The sequence below is a fragment of the Budorcas taxicolor genome, chromosome 8 (genome assembly GCF_023091745.1).
Source record: "Budorcas taxicolor isolate Tak-1 chromosome 8, Takin1.1, whole genome shotgun sequence".
Classification (NCBI taxonomy): Eukaryota; Metazoa; Chordata; class Mammalia; order Artiodactyla; family Bovidae; genus Budorcas; species Budorcas taxicolor.
The window spans coordinates 107,536,173-107,561,606 of record NC_068917.1 but is presented as its reverse complement, the minus strand read 5'-3'; the positions used below and the strand labels follow the sequence as shown (position 1 = coordinate 107,561,606).

The 25,434-nt window shown below is 45.3% G+C and overlaps 1 protein-coding gene across 5 annotated transcripts in view; it reads left to right on the top strand.

Annotated features, from left to right (window-relative positions):
- TNC (tenascin C) overlaps nt 1–25,434 on the top strand; it is a 101,193-nt gene that overhangs the window by 51,939 nt on the left and 23,820 nt on the right. Inside the window, exons 11-17 of one of the 5 annotated variants that reach the window (XM_052644655.1) lie at nt 2,468–2,740; nt 3,299–3,571; nt 4,136–4,408; nt 7,319–7,591; nt 9,849–10,121; nt 18,226–18,498; nt 20,031–20,303. In XM_052644655.1, coding sequence (XP_052500615.1) covers nt 2,468–2,740; nt 3,299–3,571; nt 4,136–4,408; nt 7,319–7,591; nt 9,849–10,121; nt 18,226–18,498; nt 20,031–20,303 — 1,911 coding nt within the window. The remainder of the gene's footprint in view (nt 1–2,467; nt 2,741–3,298; nt 3,572–4,135; nt 4,409–7,318; nt 7,592–9,848; nt 10,122–18,225; nt 18,499–20,030; nt 20,304–25,434) is intronic. The other 4 variants (XM_052644656.1, XM_052644657.1, XM_052644659.1 and 1 more) reach the window with 4 other exon arrangements.

The following is a 25,434-nucleotide window of genomic DNA, read 5'->3' as shown; positions in this document are numbered from 1 at the left end:
CTCTCTTTTCATAATTCTTACCCACCTCCTTTAACTACTGATTTTATTCATTGGAATTACACTTTTACTGATCTGTCAGACATTTGTTTAGTGAAGTGTTTTGGGTAGGGCACCAATAGCCAAAAATTTTGGTGGACTATTATAATAGTAAATGACTATTGTCATTTACTGAGCGACATGACATTATATGAAGATTACTCTATCAGCTGTACCAAGCGATGAAGCAGACTGTGAGGGACATTGTGTAGTAGTGTCTGAGGCATGTACAAAAGCTGATGCAGAGAGAAAAGATGGTTCTCATGAGAAAGAGACATTTTCTAAGGTGGATCTCCTCTTTCCAATCATCTTTACTGCAACAGCTTAATAGACATCTGTAGCAACTGAAGGGACAATCCTAATCCCTTCCCCAATTAGGTAAGTCGCCCAACATCTCTTGCAACCTGGTATCTTAAATTTCTTCCATGGGGAAAAAAAAAATATTTTATGTCATAATTTAGAGAGAGAGCCTAAAAAGCAGTTACCTGAGAGGAAACACAGACTTAATTCACATGAAGGGGATCAACTGTCAATGTCAGCTAAGTCCCTGACAAGCAGTTTTGACAGCAGCAGGAGGAAAAAAGGAGGAAGAAAGTGGGATGAAAAAGGAGAATCCATGAGCCACAGCACTGATTCCCTAAACTTTGCAGTCTGATGTAGACTGGTTTTTGTCCCATGTCTCTTTATGGATGAGGGCTCTTGGCATATTTGAAAAGGTCACACTCCTGAGTCTAGTTGTGCTGAAAGGCCAAGTTCAAGGGAATAATTGCTGCTCCTGGAGCTCTGTGCCCGGCTGCACAGAGGCCACTGGGCTGAAAGATGGCTGACCGTTTTTCCTTTCTTTCCCCACAAGTATGGATAGATACATCCCTTTGAGCTTGGAGCCTTCTCTTCCTCACCTGGACCATGTTTGTGTGGTTAAGAACTGCTATGTGGTCTCGGACAAGGGCTCCAGGACACAGATTTGGGTTAAAGGAAGTGTCCGTAAGAATGACAGTGAAGGTCAGGCATGCTGTATGCTTTCTGCAAGGACAGTCAGTATTTTAGACTTTTCAGGCCATACGGGCTCAGCTCCTCTGTTGCACCACGGCAGCCCATAAGCAGCCATCAGCAGAACGTGGATGCAAGGGCATGGCTGAGTCCCAGTGACAGTTTACTTATGACATCAAAATTTGAATCTCAGACATTTCATCTTCATGAAGTGTTCTTCTTTAGATTTTTCTAACCATTTAAAAAAATTAAAAGTGTTGTTAGCTCACTGATTACCCAAATAGGCAGCAGGCTAGATCCGACCCTCAGATCCTAGTTAGCAGTCCCCTGTTGTAGATCAAACAGGATTTGAAGTATGTCAGATTTTGTCAAACTAGAACAATCAGGAAGAACATTCCCCAGAACGTAGAGAAGTCTGAATCAAATAGATTCTGGAGAAGAAACGTTTTCCCTTCTGAACAGATATCTTCAATCTAACAGCAGGCTAAGATTTTCAAATGAGAAGTCAGCTTTAATGGACACACGAGGGTGATTTGAAATAAGCAACAATATGAAGTATATATGGAGAGAAACAATGTATTCACTTATATAAGCTCAAGTCAGTTCTTACTCTGTTGTTTAGAGGATGTTTCCAGATAAAATCCTTTCTTCCCAGGTGATGTAAAAACCACTTAGGCTCAGTCCTGGGAAAATTATCACCTTGAAGTGAGACATGTGAGTGTTCTGTGCTGTGCTCATTCCAGAGATGAATAAAGACAGCAAATTCAGCTTTAATTGAACTTAATAACTGTTCTCCCAGGGCATTTCTTTCTGTCCAATGAGGGAGAGCTTTGCAGAGACTCAGCTGTTTGTTCAGGACAGCCTTACTTGTCCCGTGTTAATTTATCTCTGATCTGTCCACAGTGGTTTATGTAAACTGATTTGAGCCCCACAAAACTGACAAAAATCCCAGCACCTAGAGACTGTGAAACATGCCTTCCCAGGGAGATGGAGGAAGCACAGAAAGGAAGGGAATCTAAGAGGAGCCAATTTTCTCAAAATACAGCAGGCTGGCCAGCTCAGACTAAGGATCCCAAGAGGAGCAGCTGAAGGCTCTTCTTTATGATCTCATCCTTAGGATGAGAGACACTTTTCAAAATGGAAACTGCAGCCTAGAGCAGTGCTAACACAGACATGTAACATTTTCTAAATCCACAGGACGCTGGTCAATGGAAAAACATTTTCAAAAGACAAACCCCAATATGCAACAGGGCAAAATAGTATTATACTGACTTTCCTGCTTGTGTTTTGATGGCAACAGCACGGCTCAGGGGTGCGGGGAGTGAAGCATGAGGCCGGGCCCCACGGCCCCTCAGCACCCGAAGCGGGCTTGCATTTCTGAGTTCCCAAATGGAAAGCGTTTTGGCACAGTTTAATGGACCCCGTCTCTGTCATTATTCAGACTACAGCCCTGAACTGGGAAACCTCACCGTGACCGAGGCTGGCTGGGATGGCCTCAGACTCAACTGGACCGCAGCTGACCAGGCCTACGAGCACTTTGTCATTCAGGTGCAGGAGGCCAACAGGGTGGAGGCGGCTCAGAACCTCACGGTGCCCGGGAACCTGCGGGCTGTGGACATCCCGGGCCTGAAGGCCGCCACCCCTTACAGAGTCACCATCCACGGGGTGATCCGGGGCTACAGGACTCCAGTGCTCTCTGCTGAGGCCTCCACAGGTACCTCTAACCTTTCTGTCTCTAGCTTCTGTTTTTCCCAACAGGAAACTGCCCAAGGATAATCAGACGCAACTCGTTTTTGAACAGACTTGAATTCCGCAAGTTATAGCACGGTGATGCTTAATAATGGAAGAAATAAGGCTGCACGACTCCCGGGGCGGCTTTCACAGTACCCGTCATGTGAGCCACAGCCTCTGGGGCTCTGCAACGCCCAGCCTGGGGACTATGCGCTGAGCCCCTATGGCAGGGCCCTTTGGCTTCACAGGCTTCCTCCTGGGGAGGGAGGCTAAGGCATTATATGTAAAAGGAAAAACAATCATAATAATCTTCTTGTCTTCTGGAGAAGAGGGCAATTCCTTAATAAAATAAGATCAGGAATGTTTTCCTACACCTCACCCCGTCGGCTCTATTTCTCAAATTTAGGAAGCTGCGTGATGCATGGCTCTGTAAAAGTCACATTCCTTTAAAAAAGTAATGTCAGGCCTGCTTTTCCATTACAGAGTCCCTGGATCAGCGTGTGTGATTTGATCATTAAACGAGTTCTTTGTCCTTCTCCAGGAGACACTCCCCACTTGGGAGAGGTCACGGTGTCCAAGGTGGGCTGGGAGGCCCTCAAACTCAACTGGACGGCTCCGGAAGGAGTCTACGAGCAGTTTCTCATTCAGGTGCAGGAGCCTGGCATGGAGGAGGCAGCCCAGAACCTCACTGTCCCGGGAGGGCTGAGGTCCGTGGACCTGCCTGGGCTCAAGGCAGCCACTCACTATAGCATCACCATCCGCGGGGTCACTCGGGACTTCAGCACAGCCCCTCACTCTGTTGAAGTCTTAACAGGTACTCTAGACTGCTTCACTAACTTGCTTCCTCCCGCTTAGGAGGGATCCACGCTCTTCCCTCATCTAAACTGGGCTCCACTCCTACCCCAACGAGGAGTGCCATGATTCACCCAGAGGTCCTATCCCTTGTTTGGCCAGGTCCTAGTCCTAGCATGGGAGCCAATTCCGTGGAAAGCTCCATGTTCTCTTCTCTTGCATAAATTAAGCGATGACTTTTCTTTCAAAGCAAGTTTCAGCCGTATTATCTAAGAAGTTGGAAAGCACACTTGGCAAGTGGGAAAAAAGATAAAAAATTGATCTGAGCTCATTTTAAGAACGCACCAAAGGACTCCCTCCCTGAAGCCCCATCTGTATGTCAGAATGGAAGTTGTGAACAATTCTGAGGACTGTCTATGAAAAACAAAGGCTGACTAGAAATGCCCTGGCTTCAGCGCCAACAGCTAGAGTGTGATCAACACCAACCAGACAACTCTCCTGACCTCAGCCACAATGCCGTCTCACCTGAATCCCAGAATGCCATTGCCTTTTTTTAGTAACCTGGCAACTCTGTCTCCTTGTGCAGAGGAGGTTCCAGGTCTGGGGAACCTCACAGTGACCGAGGTTAGCTGGGATGCCCTCAGACTGCACTGGACCAGCCCCGATGGGATCTATGAGCAGTTTGTCGTTAAGATCCGGGAGACTGATCAGCCCCAAGAAGTTCACAGTCTCACGGTTCCTGGCAGCCAGCACTCCGTGGAGATTCCAGGCCTCAAGGCTGGTACCTCTTACACAATCACCCTGCGTGGCGAGGTCAGGGACCACAGCACTCAACCCCTTGCTGTGGAGGTCATCACAGGTATACAACCCTCTTCCCCACGCCAGGGACCCCAGCTTGTCATTGGAATAAAGAAAATTCCCCAGGAGTCAGGGACTGCTCTCAAAGCTGTTGGCAGTCAGCATGAACGCAGGCTCTAACTCCAGAGGGTCTGAGTTGGGATTCCACCTTACTGGCTGAATATTCTTGGGTATCTCATTTTATATCTCTGAGCCTTCTTTTCTCACCTTTGAATCAGAGATAATACTCTGACCTCAGAACACTGCCATGAGCAGTAAATGAGGTAATGGATGAAAGTACTTGGCAAGGCACTCATTCTGTAGTAAATTTTGAATGGCAAATAGCTAAATTTATCCAATAGCAACATATCATAGTCTAATTAACATACACAGCAGGGTTGTGACAGAATACGGTCAGAAGATTCTAGAGAAATCTTAGCATCAGTGGCCTCCGAGTCACTGATGGCCATCCATCTGGTAGTCACACCACTGCAGAATAACCTCTGGAATGACCTATCCTCATCTGCAGAAGTTAGCCAAGTCTGTCTCTCTCTCCTTAGCAGATCCTTGAAGCAAGGCTATTTCCAAGAAAGGACAGTCATGTTGGACTTCAATGTTTTAGATTCAGTTTGGAGAGGAAAAACAATTCATCTCAATTTGTCCCCTGAAAATATGTAACTCTATCTGTTGCAGAAAACTGTGCTGGTCATGAGGTTGCTAGAAACAGCTTTAAAAGGATCATGGAGAAATGGGTCTGATTTGGGGGATTAGGGTTTTTAAGGGCTTCCCTTGTGGCTCAGCTGGTAAAGGATCTGCCTGCAATGAGGGATACCTGGGTTTGATCCCTGGGTTGGGAAGATCCCCTGGAGAAGAGAAAGGCTACCAACTCCAGTATTCTGGCCTGGAGTGTTTTTATGCTGGGCTCTAAGCCCATGCCCTTCTCTACACACCCTGTGTTTTAATCCCAGCCAAATAACCTAATCAAATGAGTTATCTTTCTTGCTGAGATATATTGAATAAACCTGGTCCTTGCTAGAAACTGTATAAGAAAAATTATGTGGCAGTATACCTTACCTGGCCAGATTATCAATGGCCTGTGTTTCCTGAAATATTATCGAACCAAACAGGAGCAAAAGGGGCCTTTGGGACACATGAGATCTCAGAGCAGAATATAGTGATCTACAGTTGTAGTTTATAAACTTTGTGTTTTTAGCAGTAGAATTAGCAAAAGGAATTCCTTTTGCATGGGCAGTCTTACAAGGAGACCCGCTATATGACCAGTAAATGAACAGCCCTTCTTGGTGAGCTGGGAAGGAGGAGAGGGCCATCTGCACCCATGTCTCCAACCCAGTTCTTCCATAAAAAGACCAGTTCTACTGCCTAAATGCAGCCCCTCCAAAAGGTCCGGTTTGGACAGATGCCCCATGAGCACCGAAGCCAGGAATACCTGAGAACCAGTACGTCATACTTTTTCTGACGGAAATCTTGCAGATATTTTCTTTTTTAACTTTGAATTCATGGTCACATCAGCCTCAGAAAAAAAAAAGGGGGGGGGGGGAGCTGGGAGATTACATTGAACCCTGAGCAGCAGTGAGTTTTTCCTTATCTGGAACCCAAACTTTCTATATCAGTAATGACTACATTAAATTTCCTTCCCGCATTATTCAGTTCAGTCACTCAGTCATGTCCGACTCTTTGTGACCCCTTGAACCACAGCACGCCAGGCCTCCCTGTCCTACACTGTAGAAAAAAGAATGGTGGGTGCTGCTCTGCACCATCTGCAGAGCAAAACATAATCACTTTTAATTAAGAGTAGACACTCATTTCACACACAGGGCCTCGCTTTGTGAAGCAAGCATTCTTCATTCAGACACAGAGTGCTGTCAGGAGAAGCCGGGAGGGAATGTGCCAAGCCAAGAACCCAGTACAGAAACTTTAATCCCTGACAGATGAGAAAAGTCTGGAGATAAAACATCAGACTTGTCCAAACCTGATTCAGCACATGCTTTGTGCACCCAGTCAGCTAGCCTGTGGCCAGCAAAGAGAGGATCTCTCCAGAGTTCAGTAATGAGAATGAAGCAGGGAATTCTCTCCCACGTGACCAAGAAGTTTCAAGGAGAAACATCAAAACATCTGTGTATCCGTGGGTTCCACATTCTCAAATTCAACTAACCAATATCAAAAATATTAGGGGAAAGAATTCCGGGGAGCAAAAAGCAAAACTTGAATTTGCCATGTGCTGGTAACTGCATGCATAGCATTTACATTGCATTAGGTATTATAAGTAATCTAGAGACGATTTTTAAAGTATACAGGAGGATGCAGGTGCTGCTGCTCCTGCTAAGTCGCTTCAGTCATGTCCGACTCTGTGCAACTCCATAGACGGCAGCCCACAAGGCTCCCCCGTCCCTGGGATTCTCCAGGCAAGAACACTGGAGTGGGTTGCCATTTCCTCTTCCAGGGGATCTTTCTGACCCAGGGATGGTGCCCAGGTCTCCTGCATTGCAAGCGGATTCTTTACCATCTGAGCCACGAGAGAAGTCCCTGTGCTTTTAACCAATTCTTACTTCCCTTACCCTGACCCACAGTGCCACCTTTTCCATGGCCTTTTAGGTGCTAGTCATGCATGATCCTCAGAGACCTCCCAGTGGGTTGTCAATGGTTGAAAATATTTGGGGAAATCTTGGCATCACCAAGTCAAGGATAAGCAACAGAGATGATCCCCTTTGTGACCGTCTTCATCTCCCTAAGAAAGCTGAGGCCAGTTGCCGCAGTTCAAACTGAAAATTTCCTGAGATCAAAAATGACCACACACACACAAACACAAGAAAACCTTTTGCCCCTTTCTGTCTTCCCTAGAGCTGGGCTGTGGGACGTTCCTTCCTCATGTTTTTTTGGCAGGACTGACAAATTCCTCTCTGTCCTTCTTCAGCGGAACTCCCCCAGCTGGGAGACTTAGTCGTGACCGAGGCTGGCTGGGATGGCCTCAGACTCAACTGGACCGCAGCTGACAAGGCCTTTGAGCACTTTGTTATTCAGGTGCAGGAGGCCAACAGGGTGGAGGCAGCTCAGAACCTCACGGTGCCCGGGAACCTGCGGACTGTGGATGTCCCGGGCCTGAAGGCTGCCACCCCTTACAGAGTCACCATCCACGGGGTGATCCGGGGCTATAGAACCCCAATGCTCTCTGCTGAGGCCTCCACAGGTACCTTGTTCTCCCTGTCCATGGGGATTTCTCTCCAAGAGATCATGCGAGCGGTCAGCTTGCATCCATACCTAAATCCTTCCCATGTGCCCATTAGCTGCTGACCTTGCATGCTCAGAGACCTGCTCGTGGGTTGTGCCTTGGTCCAGATGCCTTTGACATCTCAGGAATGTACGTGCAGATGTGGCCTTTTCTGACCTCTAACCTCTCCCAGATCTTACCTGTCTAGTCCTGTAACTGCATCTCTTTTGAATGACAGCTTTCCATTTCATGAGCCAGCTTGATGGTCTCCATTCTCGTCCCTCGTGGTTGAATGAAACCAGAAGCCAACCTCCCCACATGTGAGTTCTGATGGAGCACATGTTATTTACTTTAGAGTCTTTTTGTTGGAAGTTGAAAATGGTGCTTTACTATCCCAAGTCCCTCAAGGATATGGGCACCATGGTTCTTGCATTTAAAAAGAAATGTTTTAATTTAAATGTTTCTCTAAAATGAACTGAGTATAATAAGAGAACTGAATTACCCTCCTCCGAGCAGTTCTCTCAGATACTGAGTCATTGTTAGAACATCAAATTACCAAATAGCTAGACCAGAAAAAAAAAAAAAAATCACATAATTATGACTGGAGACTGTACCAAAGAAAAAGCCATTCATTAGCAGAAGCACACCCAGCAGCGTTAGAAGCGATGAATGTCCCAGGCTATGAATGTCAAAGATCCGATGCCCTTTTTGTTCTTTTAATGAAGAGTTGCTCCCTGGACTATTGGCCTTTGGATGGCGCACTCTCAGCCCAGACCCAGGAGGGTGCATTTTAGTGTACTCATCAGTCTGTGCCAATGACAGAGCATTCAGTGTTTCCCTGGACCTTGCTCAAGAGCACAGCCCTCCCTGGCCCTGGTTTGTGCCTCCATTGGTCTGAAGTTGAGCAGAGGCTGGTTGGTTTGGTTTTGAATATGCCTTTCCCATTTTCCAATAATTATTGCAACTTAAATTTTGTGTGAACTTTTATGTCCTAGTTGATTCTACTAAAAACATAGCTCTCCTTTTCAGCCCGCATCATTTCAGTAACTCTTGCTGATACAGACATTCAGCACAGACAACTGATGCGTGACTGGTGACCCTGAAATGCCTAAGAATTGCAGCTGAGGCTGCCCTGGATGGACCCGGGGCCCTTTTATCTAACATCCATGAACCATTCCCTCGCAGAAGGCAGAGAATCACCCACCACTTTTCATCTTTCCTGTAGACCTTGTGGTTTGGGTGTTCTTAGTGTTTTTGTGTTTTTTGTTTTTTTATTTCTTTATAATGATACAACATGCTTGCTCCTGATGAGTTGGTCTGTGGGGAGGAAGAGCCATAATTCCATCTGGTCTGCATTCCATCAGATCTCTTGGGAAGGGAGAGCTTTCTCCTGCCCTGCTAGAGAGACAATACTAGCTTTGCAAACCCTGCTCCTGCCTGCCGTCTGCATGTTTTATTCCTGTTGCTCAGAAAAGCACTGAGACAAAATGTTACTTCCTGGCCAGACAGGGCTGCCTGATGGCCTCATCCTGGCTCAGCTCTCTCGGTTGGCAAGGCAATACTAGCCTTCCTGGTCCCCAGAGAAGCAGTTAAGAAAGGACAAGCTATTTTAACAGAATCTGAGAACAGCTGGCCCTTGTCAGAAGTACGAAGAATCACACTGACAAATTGCCAATTCCCTTTAAGTCACAAAATCAGAAGCCTCAAGGTACCACCGTGGGAGGGGGATGGCATCAGAATTATTTAGTCATCATCTGAATAGATGGGAACTCCCTCAAAGCAGAGGATATCTGCCTGCCAGCGGGAAGCAAGCACAGATGGTCTCCTGAGTGCAATTTAAGATACTGAAAGCTGCCAGCACTCTTATCTTTTGACTGACGGCCAGCATCCCTGAGGTGCGGCTCCCAGGAGCACCGGGGCTTCAGCAGAGCAGCTCCTGCTGCCGACACTCAGCCTGCCTCCTTGCTCAGGCCAGATCTCAGGCAGGCCCTGACCAGGTGTGGCAGCTCCAGAGCAGGCAAATCTGCTTACTATACCTTCCTTTCTGTATTTCTCCTGTTAACAAACCCCCCTTTCCGCTCCTACTGGCACGGATTGGTAACATTGCTTCGTTTTGCCCTGACCCTGCACTGTCAGATCTTTCTATTCAGCTATTAACAACTACAGTCTTAAAACCCAAGCCCCGTGATTAATTCGGATTTATTTGTTTTCTTCTCTGCTACCCCTCCTTTTTCAGCCGGAGAACCTGAACTTGGAAACTTAAGTGTTTCCGACATCACTTCGGAGAGTTTCAATCTCTCCTGGACCGCTACTGATGGTGCCTTCGAGACCTTTACCGTTGAAATTATCGATTCCAATAGGTTCTTGGAGACCGTGGAATATAACGTCTCTGGCGCTGAACGAACAGCCCACATCTCAGGGCTCCGCCCTAGTAATGACTTTTTTGTCTACCTCTCTGGACTCGCTCCCAGCATGCAGACCAAAACCATCAGCGCCACGGCCACCACAGGTACACGCACATTTGCCCATTCCTGACGCCCTCTCTCCAGAGTCTTTTCTGCAGGATGAAGCCACTCCTTCACTCCCACGGAAGCCCAGGTCACAGGGCAGCAACTGTTCCCTGACGCTAGCCTGGAGCGCTGTTGACCATGCCTCTCTTCCAGCAGCAGCCCATATGGTGACTTTCCTACTTTATCACTGAAAAAGCCATTTACAGCATAATATATAGTGTGGTTCAGATTGCCAAGCTGAATCTGGAAAAAAAAATTCTCTTCCTCAGTAACTAAAAAACTCTGATGAGAGCAGTTCTTGACTTGGGAAGATGTCTACATTGGTCAAAGAGGTCTTAAAAATTATATTGTGTGTTATATGATGGTTTTTGTCTTCCGAGTGCCTTTGAGTTCCCCAAACCCCAATATTCCAATGATTGAATGACAATGAGTTAGGAAAGTGATGACAGTCAGCAAAGGTTAGTCATCAGATGAGTGTAGGAGGAAGTCACGCTATTCAGACCACCCCAATTCCAAGGCCACCTCTAGGAAAAAAGACCAGAACATGCTGGCTTGCTCCCAGAACAGTGAATGGCAGATGGCAGAATCAGAGCAGGCATGTTTATACCAGGAACTTGGTTAGCTGAAGAGTGAACCGCCCTCAGCAAGTCCATGTTATCTGTGACATGCACACTATCAGAGATGCTCTCTGGAATGTAGCAAAAGACAGTTCTACGTGAATTCAACAAGGAGAGCCTTGTCCATTTCCAAATAGCATTCTTAGCACACTTTTGGACAATGCCTTTTCCTGACAGATAAAATTAGACATCACAGACTGAAATTAAAAGTCATTTGTGGAGTAAACAGGAGATTCTCTTCTTCTCACAAAAATGGTTTCCATATTCTGGGAGAATTCAAGAGAAGGATTAACATTGCAGTATCCAAACTCCCTCATTTTAAGTTGCCCAAGGCTGAGGGAGGGTCTGTCCTCATTCTGCATGAGACTGCAAATTGTTATCAACGTGGACCCCAGGAAAAACAGTGAGCTAGCCAGCAGTATCTCATTCTCACCGCAACCAGATGAAAGTTCATCGAAACCTACAGAAATCAAACACATGTATTTCTTTCTCATGGCTCAAGTTGGTTTTCAAAAGAGGGCAAGCTCCTTTATCAGAGGGTAAGGGTAAAGGTTAAAACTTGATGGATTTAGTCTTACATGTTTTGATTTTGACCTAACAGAGTTTTACATTGACATGCTGTTTGTATTTTCTGTTTTTCTTCTCACTTTAGTAGCTGAGCCTCTCCTTAGCCACCTCACTGTCTCAAATGTGACTTCAGGCAGTGTGGCCATCTCATGGAAAGCTCAGGAGTCTGCCTTTGATAGCTTCCTTGTAGAAGTTAGGAATTCTGACCCCCTCCAGGAGACGGTGGTCCATTCTCTGCCTGCGGCGTCTCGCAGCTTTGTCATCACCAACCTCAAAGCTTCTTCTGATTACACTGCCCACCTCCACGGGCTGATTGGCAGGCAGCATGCTCAGACTCTGATGGTCCAAGCAACCACAGGTATTTCCCATGCTGGGTTCTTCACTGTCCGCTGAACTTCCTCTGAAGAGGATTCCGCCCAAAACCACCTTCCACCCACTTTTCACCCTTCTGTTCCTCCAGATCCTTCTCAAATTTGAGAGAACCACCCCAACTAGAGCTTTAAAAGACAATCTCTCACCCCAAATTAAGGAACTTTGGTGTCAACCTCTTTTTCCTAAAAGTCTGCTCACATCTGGCGCTGTCTGTGTAGAGTTAACCTGACGCGCTTTGGTTGAATTTCTAAGCCATCCTTTGATCTGGCCTTGAACATGATCATCTGCTTGTGGTCTTTCTAATCAGTTTTCCCATGTCTTGTTTAAAGGAGCGTGTGCATGCCATTGTTGATTCCTTGGTCACAGAGATCCCTATTCTCTTTCTCTCCACCAAGCTTTTAAAAGTGGTGTTACCAGCATGCGGAGAAAAACACCCCGAAGCACCCCCCAAGACTCACATGAGAGGACCCAGTGGTCTCATCTTGTTCTTAAGAACTTTTATTTGCTTGTGTTCCCTAGAGACTGCTCTTTTTTTGACACTGACTCTGTCAAGCATGTTTTGTCATCCACTGATATCTGTAACAGAGTGTCAGAGTCTTCCTTTCATCTGTCATCTTATCCAAATCTTGATGCATGCAGTAAACATTCTGAGTATGAGGCTTTTGGAAATGTTTGTTTTTCCCAGAAGGGGACAGCATGCCAAGAAGTTGTTTCAAAGGGTTTGAAGTGGTAACAGGAAAACATCCCTAGCTTGCATGGAACACTGACTGGACCCTTGCTACCATTCTCTGAGTTTCTTCTTGCACCTCACTCTTCAACCTGGTTGCATCCTTTGGGAGACATTTAGAGGTTCAGCTGACCCTGAAAACCCAAGTCTTATTCTGCATGATTGTTCGTGCCTGTTGGCATAGCCAGTTTCCGTCCGGTAGCATAGGAAGAGTCCTAACATTCATCCTTAATTCGGGAGATTCCTTCCACAGCAACATATAAGGAAAAAGCAGACAGAGATTCATCGGAGGATTTCACTTTTTCTGTGGTTGAGGTAATTTGCCAATGCTGTAATTTGCCAATAGCTGAGTAAAGGCTATAGCATCATTAATTCCCAATCTAATTGCTAAGTAGGAAATCCCATGACATTACTTCTGGCTACACTCTGCCTCTGAGCCATATCCATTTGTCCTTTGAGACTTCATGGCTTCAAGTTATGCTCTGCAGTTGTCCACTTAAAGTTTATCCAGATGAGCCCCTTCTTTCCTCCAAATCCTGGAGCTGCAGCAAAACAATGTCTGAGTCCTTGGAAGAAGAAGTTTGCTTCTTCCCAACACTAAATCCTAATCCTAGTACCTCAATTATCCTGGACTGTCGCTTCTCTCTAAAATACGTCTGGGTTGAAATTATTTTAATGTTAGTATTATTTAATAAATGCACATTGAGGTGGCCAGACCACATATGTCTCAGCTGAAACTAGTAGTGTGGTTCCCCTACATTAAAAATGAGTTGCTCTCATCACAGACCATCTAGATTTTAAGTGACAAGAGAAACTTAACCTCAGTGGAACCATCCACCCTTCCAAATTAACCAATAAGTGAATTTCATATCAGAAAATGCAAAGTCTAACTTCAAGTCTTCCTTTAACTTTTAAATATACCAGGGATTTTTGAGTGGAAGACAGCTTCACCTTTATAGTATTCAGAGTGAGACGCAGATTTTCTATGTGGTGCACACATTTGGGTTTCTGAATACTACAAAGGATTTCTCTTGTGTGGATATTAACCTTTAATTTCTACAATCCAAACAGATCAAAGACGAAATCAGGAAATTCCAAAATAGCATTTTCTAAGGCATGCTCAGTGGCACACCAGCAACTTGAGATGTTCAGAGACTATTCCTCAGATAGGGTATCCATTCATCAATAAGTTCATAAGTGCTATGCTTAGTCACTCAGTCGTGTCTGACTCTTTGCGACCCCATAGACTGTAGCCTGCAAGGCTCTGTCCATGACGATTCTCCAGGCAAGAATACTGGAGTGGACTGCCACTCCCTCCTCCAGAGGATCTTCCCCATCCAGGGATCAAACTCAGGTCTCCCCCATTTCAGGTGGATTCTTTACCATCTGAGCCACCAGGGAAGCCCTTTGAAATGCTGGGCTAAATGAAATTAAGTAGGTTTCTCTACAGAACCGGCATTCCTTTAAATGCTAGTATGCTTCAAGAATCCCTAGGGTGAGATATATTATTCAATATAATGTGAAGCTATCTTGTCTTGGAACATCTCACAGAGCTAGTGTCCCATCACAAACCTTAGAAGATGCACTCTTAATACATCTTACAATAATTCTCTACTGGTATAAGGGCTACTTCGCTTTTCTTTATACATGACCAGCAAATGGTCACGTCTCTACTTAAAAAAAAAAAAAAAAAAAGCAAATCCACACCTGCAGAGAAAGTGGTATATTTTCTAGCATTATAACCGATGCAGGTGTGGACAAAGCTCGATACACTACCTTTCAGCAAATATTTGGAGGGATTGATACTTTCAGGTTCCATGGCTACATGCTGGACAAATCGTCTGCTCCCTGTAATAACGTGTCTCTCTTTCTCTCTGCCCCTGTTCCTTTCCCCCTAGAGCCAGAGCCACAGTTGGGCATGCTAGTCCTTAGTGATATCACTCCTGACAGCTTCAACGTGTCATGGACCACTCAAGCTGGGCCTTTTGCAAAGATTGTTATCAATGTCAGTGATTCTCACTCGCTGCATGAGCCCCAGCAGTTCACAGTCTCAGGAAACACACAGCACGCTCACGTCACGGGCTTGGTGGAAAGCACTGGCTATGACGTTAGTGTGGCAGGGACCACCTGGGCTGGGGGCTCCACCAAGCCCCTCACTGCCTTTGTCATGACAGGTACTCTTTCAAAGGCTCTGGTTTTGTTTGGAATTCTAAACTTGGGAAGGGAGGAAAGGGGATAGGCATTCTAAAGGGAAATTCAACCCCCAGTATAGTCTTCATTCCATATGTGAACTTCTACATGAAAAGAGAGCAAGTGCTATTTCCAAGAGAGACCCTTCACAGCCACTCTTAGGAAATGAAGACGGTAGACTCAACAGTCGTATAAAGCTGCCGAGGAATTCTGTGCCCAGTTTTATAGGCTGTCTGATTCACAGTTTAGAGATTCTGGCTGGAGAGTGAGTTTTCAGTTGGTAATGGCCCAAGGTAGGAATTTTGCCCATAAATCATGCTAGGTAAAGCAGCCCATAAACTACCTGCCCCAGAAATAAAATGATTTACTTTTTCTTCCATAAAGGGGTTACTTTTTAAAATTGACATCTACAACAGATTAAGGAAGGTTCAACCTTAGAGCAGATAAATCCCAATTTTAATTAAACCTGATCTATTTATTGAACTCGACTTCTTCTCTTTGAATTACATAAAGAAATGGTTTTCTGTTCCCTTCCCTGAAATTATCCTAAGTCAATGGCAAAGGCTGAAAGTGGAATCAGTTTACCAAATCTCTAACCTGCAAAGCCTCGGAAAATATTTAGAAGTTTCTTGCTTTCCACTAATGATCATTTTTATGAGACCAACTTTGCTGGCTGATTTTCACATGAAACCAGGCATCTCTTGAGGTCTAAATTGCTATAAATTGCTGTTTATTATAAATAAGATATATCAATAAGATCAGCTAAGTAATTAATGGGAGGCAGCATAGGTTTCCTAGAAGAGTGAGGATCTTGAGATCAGGACTGTGTGATTTCTAATTCTCTCCCACATCTTTTTAACTATATAACCTTGACCAGCTCTTAACTTCTCCGAAACCCCACTCTCGTACGTATGAAAAGAGAATACTAACAGGCACCTCTGGCAGTTTCAGGATTTAATGGATATGGTGAAATGCAACTGCCTGGCGTCCAGGAGGCATTTTACAGATGCTGAGTCCTTCCTCTGTCTCCCAACAGTCTGAGAAAAGTAGGGTTCTTAAAGATGAGCCTCAACAACAGTACAATAAATAAATAAAAGCAACAGCCTAGATAGAAACAGTAGATCTGGCAGTCATGACTTTTCCTATTATTTTTTAAGAGAAGAGGTAATGTTTTCTGTACAGTTGTCTAATGTGAATTCAACTGTCCTGTCTTCAAATGCAGAACATGGTTGAGAATCTCACTGCCCAGGAGGGAAAGCATGGCTGAGTGCAGATCCTCAGGCCCTTACTTGTAGCTTCTTGCAGGGTCTCCCACAGAACAGAGAGAAGAAAAGGGGGCTGGGAGAGCTGGTTTAGGCAATCCTGGATCCAGTTACAGTATTGTCTCGGCTAATCCTGGATGTGAAAAGACTCTGCTGTTTAAAAGAAGCATATTTTTAAAAGAGATTAAAAAAAAAAAAAAGAAACCCTGAACACGAGGGACTATAAATAGCAAGCCCCTGATGGACTAATTAGCCTGAACGCCCTCCTGTTCATTGGAATTCTCTGCTTTGATGGCCTGGAAGTTCGCGGAGGCCAGTTATCAGAGAAAGGCGCCACATATCCAAACAAAGTTCTGCAGCAGAATTTGAGATCCTTGTCTTGCAGACAAAGGAGCCTGTCAGCACAGTATATGTGATTTCATCTTTGCCTTTGATAGAGTTATGATTTAGAGTAGACCTTCATTTGTTTTTTTTTTAAAAAAAAAAAACCTCAAGACAAACACTACTCAGTTCAAAATAAGTACAGGAAATCCAAGCTGTGACAAAATTTAATCTCTGCTTACGGGGTGAGGGCATTCATTCACTTGTTCATTCAGTCACCAAACATGTCTTTTTAAAACGTTTTCCTTTACATTCCATGTATTAGACTCTGGGCATTAGTATAAGGTCATTTATCTCTTTGAATATTTCCATTTAGCTTCAGTGAAATAGCAGGCTCTAAACTAGATGTGGCTAAAGCAGCCTTGGCCATGGAATTCCCACCCCCGTACCCACTCTGACAAAAATAAACACACGCTCTTACTGTGTTTTGTATTACTAGAGGGACGGCCCTGGACCTTCTCCAGTGCTCATGCTTATGCCTCAGGTCTTGCCAGCACCAATGGGGTTGACTAATTAGACTTTGGCTTAGGGTATGGAAAAAGCATTGAACCTGGAGTCAGATGACCCAGGTTGGATCTCAGCTCAGCCACCTAGTGGATATGTCGATCACTTAGTCGTCTAGTCGTGTCCAGCTCTTTGTGACCCTATGAACCATACCCTTCCAGGCTCTTTCGTCCATGGGATTCTCCAGGCAAGAATACTGGAGTGGGTTGCCATGCCCTCCTCCAGGGGATCTTCCTGACCCAGGGATTGAACTCATGTCTTTTACGTCTCCTGCACTGGCAGGCGGGTTCTTCACCACTGCACCACCTGGGAAGTCCCTTCACTACTGAGTCATGGAGAAATCCCTGACCTCTCTGCTTCCTTTGTTGTCATGCGTGTAAAGAGAGGATAGTAATATCTACTTACAGTGTCATTAGCATGTAAGTGTTAGCCGCTCAGTCGTGCCCGACTCTTTGCGACCCAATGGACTGCAGCCCACCAGGCTCTTCTGTCCATGAGATTTTCCAAGGAAGGATACTGGAGTGGGTTGCCATTTCCTTCTCCAGGGGATCTTCCCAACCCAGGGATCGAACCTGGGTCTCTTGCACTGCAGGCAGATTCCTTACTGACTGAGCTGCAAGGGAAGCCCCAGAGTGTCATTTTGAGGGTTCAATAGGATAACGGATGTGAAGCCTTGTCAGTTGAGAATTAACAGAAGTCCAGCTGATACAAGCTCACTCCTGTGGGGAATCCCAATGTGGAAAAAGACCCTTTGGTACCTATTGAATAAGAGTACCTGAGACAAAGATGTTTGGTGAATGAATGAACAAATAATGACAGAATTTACTGAAGATCCTACCTTTATCCAGGAAAACAAAATTAGCAAATCTTAGTATTCCTTACTAGGCCATAATCATAATTGGTTAAATTTGGACACACACAAAAAAATCTTACCTCATCCCTTTATCTCAGCTGGTGAGGATGTACATCACTAACTGGCCTGGTCAACTTAATTCTAAATAAGATCTAGAAGTGGAATAGAAACATATAAAATACACTGAAAAGGGAGTATGCTTTAAAAATAAATAAGCCGATTTTCTTCAAGACCACAAGTTAGTGGGAAATAGACAAAGGAGTCCAAACCCATTACAAGATATTCAGTTTTCTTGGGAAAAATTCATGGCCTTTGGAGTCAGACCTAGCTAGAACCTTGTGCTATCACATACTAGACCTGCGACTTTGGCCAAGTCAGTCAACTTCTTTTGAAGCTCGGTTTTCTTACCTGTATCTTGGGAATAATGTCCATCTCAGAGACTTGTTAAGAGATCTACACAAGACAACGTCACCTGGCATCTGATAAGCTCTTACCAAAAATGCATTTTCTGAGCACATTAACATGTTTGATGATTGATTGTGCATCTCATCAGTTTTTGTGGAGACTTGTGCTGTCCCAGCAGAGTCAGCGCCGCTAACCTGAGTTCTTTTCACCCCTCCCTTCTTTCAGAGGCCCTGCCCCTTCTGGAAAACCTAACCATTTCCGACATTAATCCTTACGGGTTCACAGTTTCCTGGATGGCATCGGAGAATGCCTTTGACAGCTTCCTAGTCACGGTGGTGGATTCTGGGAAGCTGCTGGACCCCCAGGAATTCACCCTTTCAGGAACCCAGAGGAAGCTGGAGCTCAGAGGCCTTATAACTGGCATTGGCTATGAGGTCATGGTCTCTGGCTTCACCCAAGGGCACCAAACCAAGCCCTTGAGGGCTGAGATTATTACAGGTATTTTGGCTCAAGTGAGCCATTTTCTCCTCTTCCCGGTTCCCTCCATGTAAACCATCTATGAGACCGCCATGGTTTTAACACTCTTGTCCATGCTTCCTACTTAATCCATAGATGTGGCCTAGTCTTTGTGTCCCCCCACCCCACCCCCAGCACTCTCTCGTCTCATGTCTCTAACGAGTGCTCCTTTCCTCCCACTCCAGAAACGAGAAGGTCGAAATGTCTCCACTAGGTGTCCCAAATCCTCTGACCGCATCTTGTCTGTAGCTCTTGTGTGTTACCCTCCTCTGTGTTCATCCGGCTGGTCCCCAGCTACGTTTCAGCCTTCTCAAAAGAAATATACCAAGGAGTATATTTCAGAAACTTATTTACTGCATTTGTCATCTCAAAGCCTCAACTGTGGTCTTGCCAAACGTGCCAGGTGTGCTTGTCATTGGAAAACCAACTGTGAACTTATACTGGTAAACACTAATATCACTGAGATTCTTCAACACAGACTAAACCCGTAATTTTCTGCACACTCATAATTCCTAGAGAAATATAGCACGAACAACTTTAACAGTCAAAAATCTGTGTTTCCCAGAGTCTTTCTAGAAGGGACTAACTCCATATTCAGAGGTCCTACTTAACAAAGAAGTTCCATGTTCAAATAAATTTCTGAAACACTGAGTTAAACGTAAGTCTAACAAGATCCTTAACCACAAGGCTCTAGAGAACATTGTAAAGTACATGCTTCTCTCCAAGAGGGGCTTACCCAGGAAATATTTCCCACATTTATTTGACAATGGATGATGATCAAACAGATATAGTTTGCTCTGAGTGTACTTTGGGAAACTCAGCTCTAAATCTACCTCAACATTGAGTTTTGTCTAGTTAAGGCAATCCAAGATAGCAACTTTGGGTTTAAAGTATGTAGTACAAGAGGTTCCAAGGCTTGGTTCCACCATCTGAACACTTACTGAATGGTTAACAAAAAGCAAGCCAGTCAAGAGTAGGAGCCTCCCTTAGTATAGCAGCTCCAAGAAAAAGAGCATTACATTTATAACGTTTTAAAAGCCAAATGCTCAAGATCAAGGGAAATATAATCAGCCATATCATCATGGGCAGCTCTACAGATCGTTAATGCTGGTTTATTTGTCTTTGCAAAAAGAAAAGAAGAAGGTCTCACAGACATGGGCGTTCAGCCACTGGCAGACAGAGAGAAAATGTAAACAAGTTACTGGCTTTGAACTTGTCTAATAATGCAGGGAAGGGGTCTTTGCTGGGTCCAGATGTGGATTTATAGAATTGCTTTTAGACAAAACTCACACACGTAAGCACCCACTTGACTTGTACTGAATGTATCAACTCTCTCTTTCCTCTCCTCGACCTACTAGACATGTCCACGTTGAACCATTTCATTTTCGGTATCTCAGGACACTTCTCGCTCTGAGAGCCGGGACACGACTGCATATCAATACCCCCACTGGAGCGACTATGGCACGGGCTGCTCAGTGATCTTCTCCTCCTTCCACCATTCTCTTCCCTTCTAGAAGCCGAGCCGGAAGTTGACAACCTTCTGGTTTCAGACGCCACCCCAGATGGTTTCCGCCTGTCCTGGACAGCTGATGAAGGAGTCTTCGACAGTTTTGTTCTCAAAATCAGAGATACCAAAAAGCAGTCCGAGCCACTGGAGATAACCCTCCTTGCCCCCGAACGAACCAGGGACATAACAGGTCTCAGAGAGGCCACTAAATATGAAATTGAACTCTATGGAATAAGCAGTGGAAGGCGATCCCAGCCAGTCACTGCCATAGCAACAACAGGTACCATATATAAATGGGAGAGACTAGCGAAAAGCTCTCTGTTCCTCTTCTCACAGTGCTGGGAAATTATTAGAGATTTGCATGCAGACAAGCTTGGGTTTGAATCATGACTCTTGATTATAGACCGGATGATTTTGAGTGTGATTGTGGCTAAGTGTTTATGCAAAAAGAGCGTGATGCCACTTACCTAATAGTGTTGTGAGGATTGAATGAGATGATTCATGGAAAGCCCATAGGGAGGGCCTGGCACATAGCTAGGGCTGAGCTAGTGAGAGCGAGTACATTTTCATTATTGTCATTAAGATAATCATTATAATCATTGCTTTTTCTTCCAATTCCAAAGACCCTTCTTTCTGCCTGTTATCATGTTTTATCCAGAGACATACTTCCATGTTCTTTGGTCAAATGTTCAAGCTATGCAGGGTATAATGGAGAAGTGGTACCTCTACCTCTAAAGATTAATACTTTTAAAATTCTACATGTAAATAGTCAGTACCTTGATCAAGAAGGAAAAAAGAAGAGGTTAGCAGGTTTGGCAGGCTCACGCATTTTATTTTATACTCATAGCAACTCTAAAAAGCACTAGAGGCAGAAATGAAAATTCTATTCAATATGAGTTCTTTCCAGAAGAATAAAGAAAGATGGCCATTACAAGGTGGTTTAAAATGATAATATTAAGATTAACATGATTCTTTAAAGAGAAAAGGACAGACCTTCAATGGTAAGGTAGGGTGAATTCCTTCAGGAAACCAAGGGAGGTACAGAACTGGAGCATTTGCTAGAGACAGCTGCTTCAGAGGAACCAGGGGAAACAATCATAAAATCACAAGCAGAAGTAAAGGGACCTGAGGAGTGATGTATCCCAGACCCTTCTGTTTGTACATGAAGAATCTGTGACTCAGAGGGTGAAGTGATTGGCCAAAGGTCACACAGCCAGATTTGGAGTAGAACCTAAATACCAAGCTATTTTACTACTATTAAATAGAGGCAGGCTACATAACATAACCAATTACTATACACGCTTGCCACCTCTGACACCCAAAGAGCACAACACTAGACAACACCTTCCCTTTGTCCAGAGTATCTTACGATGCCAACTTTCAGGACCAAGTGAGCTAAGAAGCCACCTGTAGAAATAAAAATTGGTATTTGTAGACGTGGAGAAAATGCTGAGATCCAGGCAGTAACTCAGCCAGAGGAAATGCCCTGTTTCTTATTAACACAGATGCCCCATCTCCAGGACATGAGTGCCTATCTCCTCCTGCCTGTGGCTTCCCACAAAACAACTCTAGATCAGAGGCAGAGGCTGGTTTGACCCTGGTTTATAAACACTGCCTTTCAAAGTTTACTTCTGATCGCCGATTTTGTTTTGCTGATCTTTTTTTTTCCCCCAGAGGCTCTGCAGTTTTAAAGCAGAAAAGAGAACGAATAATCATGAGCTCTTTTTTTTAAGAACAGAAGAAAAGGCTCTGTAAGATAGCCCTTTCTTTGATTTCTTTCTCTGGGGCATTGTATTTCACAGCTGAAGAGATGCGTCTGTGTCTGTGTGTGTACGTGTGCACACGTGTGCTCTGGTACTTGGACAGAGCGGAGAGGTGGCTCTGGAGCACAGATGACATCTCAGTCACCTCATCAGCTTCAGAAAGTTTCCCTTTTGTTTTTTCAGTCTTCCTCCTTGTAAATCCTTCTTTCTGCTCCTCTTTTTCTTTATAAAAGCTGCTACAGCATCGCCTCTCACTCCCTGAGCACAGGCTGGCAGCCCCGATTGCCCCCATAGCGGAGAAGGTGGCTTGAGGCAGTGTAGCCAAGTGGTTAAGCCTATAGCCTCTGAGCAGATCTCGTAGCATCTGATCCCTGCTCCTGAGCAAGTCTCCTTCCCCCTCTGAGTGTCTGTCCCCTCACTTGGCCGATAGGCTCTAACTCAAAAGTCAGCTATGAGGTTCCCGTCAGATCAGGAACGTTGAGTATTTTTCCTTGTTCATTGTAACAATTTTAGCTGATACTATGTTTGGGTGATTTACTGTACATTTTTTAATGGTCCACTTGGTTGACAATTTAAAGGTTAAAAAGGAGAACATACAATGAGGTCTCTCTTCTGCTGTCCTCACTACTAAGTTGTTCTATCTAGAAGCAGTCAGCATGACTACTGTCTTCTGAATCTCTGCAGAAGTACTCTTACAAACAGACAAGATTAGACCAAAGTCTGTGTTCTCTCTTTTTTCCAGCTTTTTTTTTTTCTGGCACAGTGATTAACACACCCACTCTTCCACACATTGGTGTGTGTGTGTGTGTGTGTGTGTGTGTTCCTTGCTTATTAATAGATCTCAGATTTACTCCCACATGTCTTGTTTATTTAACTATTCCCCTACTGCCAGACCTTAGGTTATGGGTTGTTCTCTCCTCTGCCAATCTCTGCATCTCCAGTGGCTGCTCTTCCACTTCCTGGATTGAGCCACTTCTTGACAGTGGCCTTGGTCCCCCTTTGGGAAGCCCAGAGGAGCTTCTCTTGTCTCTGGGAAGTTAAATGCCAACAAGCCTCTGGGGACCATCTGGATGGTCCCTAGAATAGAAAAGAAAATACTTCAAAATCCGAAACCAGAGTAAGATGACTCTGTCATTCTCTTCTGGAGGTTCCTACTGCCTACCTTGGGGAAAGTGAGGACCTTCAAATGTTTCTTTTAACCTGCCCCATCACCACCCTAATTGTACACCCTTTCCACACCCTGAAGCCAAGGGGGCAGCCCCTCTCCAAGGGCCAGAATGTACCCCATCTCACTCTTCCCAGCCAGGCAGCCTCCCAGCCCCTCCACTCAGTTCCAGTTTGGATGCACTTGAAACCACAAACCACAGAGCTGCAGCAGCATCCTGTCTAGGGCCCTGGGTCGGCGGGTCTACAGAGCCATGTGCTCAGCAGTCCTTCCTTCTGCAGGAGCCAGGTTCTCTGTGCCGAGTGCCTTTGGCTCTGACTCCCATTAAGTGTAAAGATGATAGCCACCTATTACAGATTGCACTTCACGCCACCCACGGCAGTGCAACTGACACACTTTACCCCACTGACTCACAGGACACGGACAGCCCAGCTGAGCGCCACATTCAGCCCCATTTCACAGAGGCCTAAGGGGCTAAGGGGTTGTTACCTAGTAAAGCCAGAATGGAATTCCAAACAGGGCAGTGTACCCCCAAGTCCTTGCCCTTAAATCATACTGGCTACAATAACCGTCTCCTTGGCTTCTCACAGGATTCACGTATATTAAGTATTTATAAAAATATGTTGAAGGTAAAAGGTTTTTAAATGATTGTGAATGGAGACATTATTAAAGACATTTGCTCCAGATTTGGGGAGGCAACATTTTATGCAGAGAACAAACAGAAGTCCTCTTCAACCTCCCTGAGAATTTCTAGCACTTTCCAATGTTTCCCTAATGGAGCTTTTGTTGAAAACCAAGAGTCTACTCAGAGGGTTCCTGAGTCTCCCTAGCTTTTCAATAGGCAAAATTTAGTTATTCTATAAGGCTCAGCCTTCAGGTCCCCATTGGCCGTCTCTTCCACTTTGGTGCTGGAGACTAGTGGGCTGGGCAGCAGGGCGCATGCTAAAATAACAAAGTGTCTTCCACACCTAGGAAGGTCTGTTGTCTAAAAATACCACTGACCCTGGACTTTCACCACTGTTGTGCCATTCTTCAGATGACACGCGGCTCTCCACCTGCTGGTGCTTTGATCAAGCACATCCCTCGGGAGTGCATGACAGATGAGGGTACTAATTCTCATGGGGTTTTTTTTTTTTAAGACAGGGCAGATAATATTGCCATTTTGCAATTGAGAAAACTGGGATCTAGATAGGGGAGCTGTGGCAAGATGCACCTTCTAAAATGTGCCAGGACCAGGCCCGATGAGTTTCACAGAGTGAAGGTCAGAGTGGACCAGGCTTGCAGCAAGAAAGCCCCTGTGCCTGAGCTCACACACCTCCCTGGATTGTGTTGTTTTGCTTTGTTTTCTCATTCTGCCTCATCTAGATCTTTCCTGGGTGACAGCTTCAAAATTCAGGTTGCCCATGGTGGCAGGGGCGGGGGCGGCGTGTGGGAGAGTCACATGGGAAAGGAAAGAAAAAGTGAGCATGTTCACTGAATTCTCGCTGTGTGCCAAGTTCTGTGCTAGGGTTTTACATCAATCATCTCTACTAATCCTCAAAACATTCCTGAAAGTGGGCACCACTTTTCCCACTGAGCTGGAGCAAGGGAGGCTCCTATAAGTCACAGGAGCTGCCCCTAGTTGCCCAGCCTCTCCATGGTGTTTGGACAATCAAGATCATCCCAGTCCAGAGCCATGTGGCTTCCAAAGCCCTCCAAGGAGAAGGCAAAGCCCCAGGCAGCCACAGAATCTGGGGGTGGCTAGCAGATCACAAGAGAACGCCGTCAGAGGAGGGAGAAAGAGCAGAAACGGAGAGGGAAGAAAAAGCTCCCCAAAGTGGGCTGTGGGTTTCAGAACTTCATGATCAACGTGGGCTACAGAGGGAAAAAGATGAGGAAATGAGCTCCCTGGAGACCCAAAAATTGTTTCCTGGATTGTATGGTTAAGCCTGGTCAGCTGAAGAGGGCAAAAAGCTAAGCCAAAAAATACACAGAGAAAAGCCAAAGGAAACTGGGTTTGCGGGGGAGGTATTTAGGAAGCAAAAACTGTCCCCCAGGGCATGGCTTTCCCCGCAGGTAGACCCAGTATCCAAGGGGGGCTTGCCTTGGGGATGGTTGTGAGCTGGCTCCTCTGGCTCTGAATCTCCAACCAATTCTGGGAATGAGTTTGTTGAGGTCAGTTTCTACGTAAACATTATTTCCAGAATCCCAGGGCTATGCCCAGCTCTGCTGCCCAGTCCTGGGACTGAGATCACATCACAAGGATATTCATTGGAGAACTGAGCCTCAGTTTGCTGCTGCTGCTGCTGCTAAGTCGCGTCAGTCGTGTCCGACTCTGTGCGACCCCATAGACAGCAGCCCACCAGGCTCCCCCGTCCCTGGGATTCTCCAGGCAAGAACACTGGAGTGGGTTGCCATTTCCTTCTCCAGTGCGTGAAAGTGAAAAGTGAAAGTGGAGCCTCAGTTTAGTCTCCTGTAAATTGGCTGCAACCATACCTTCTTCT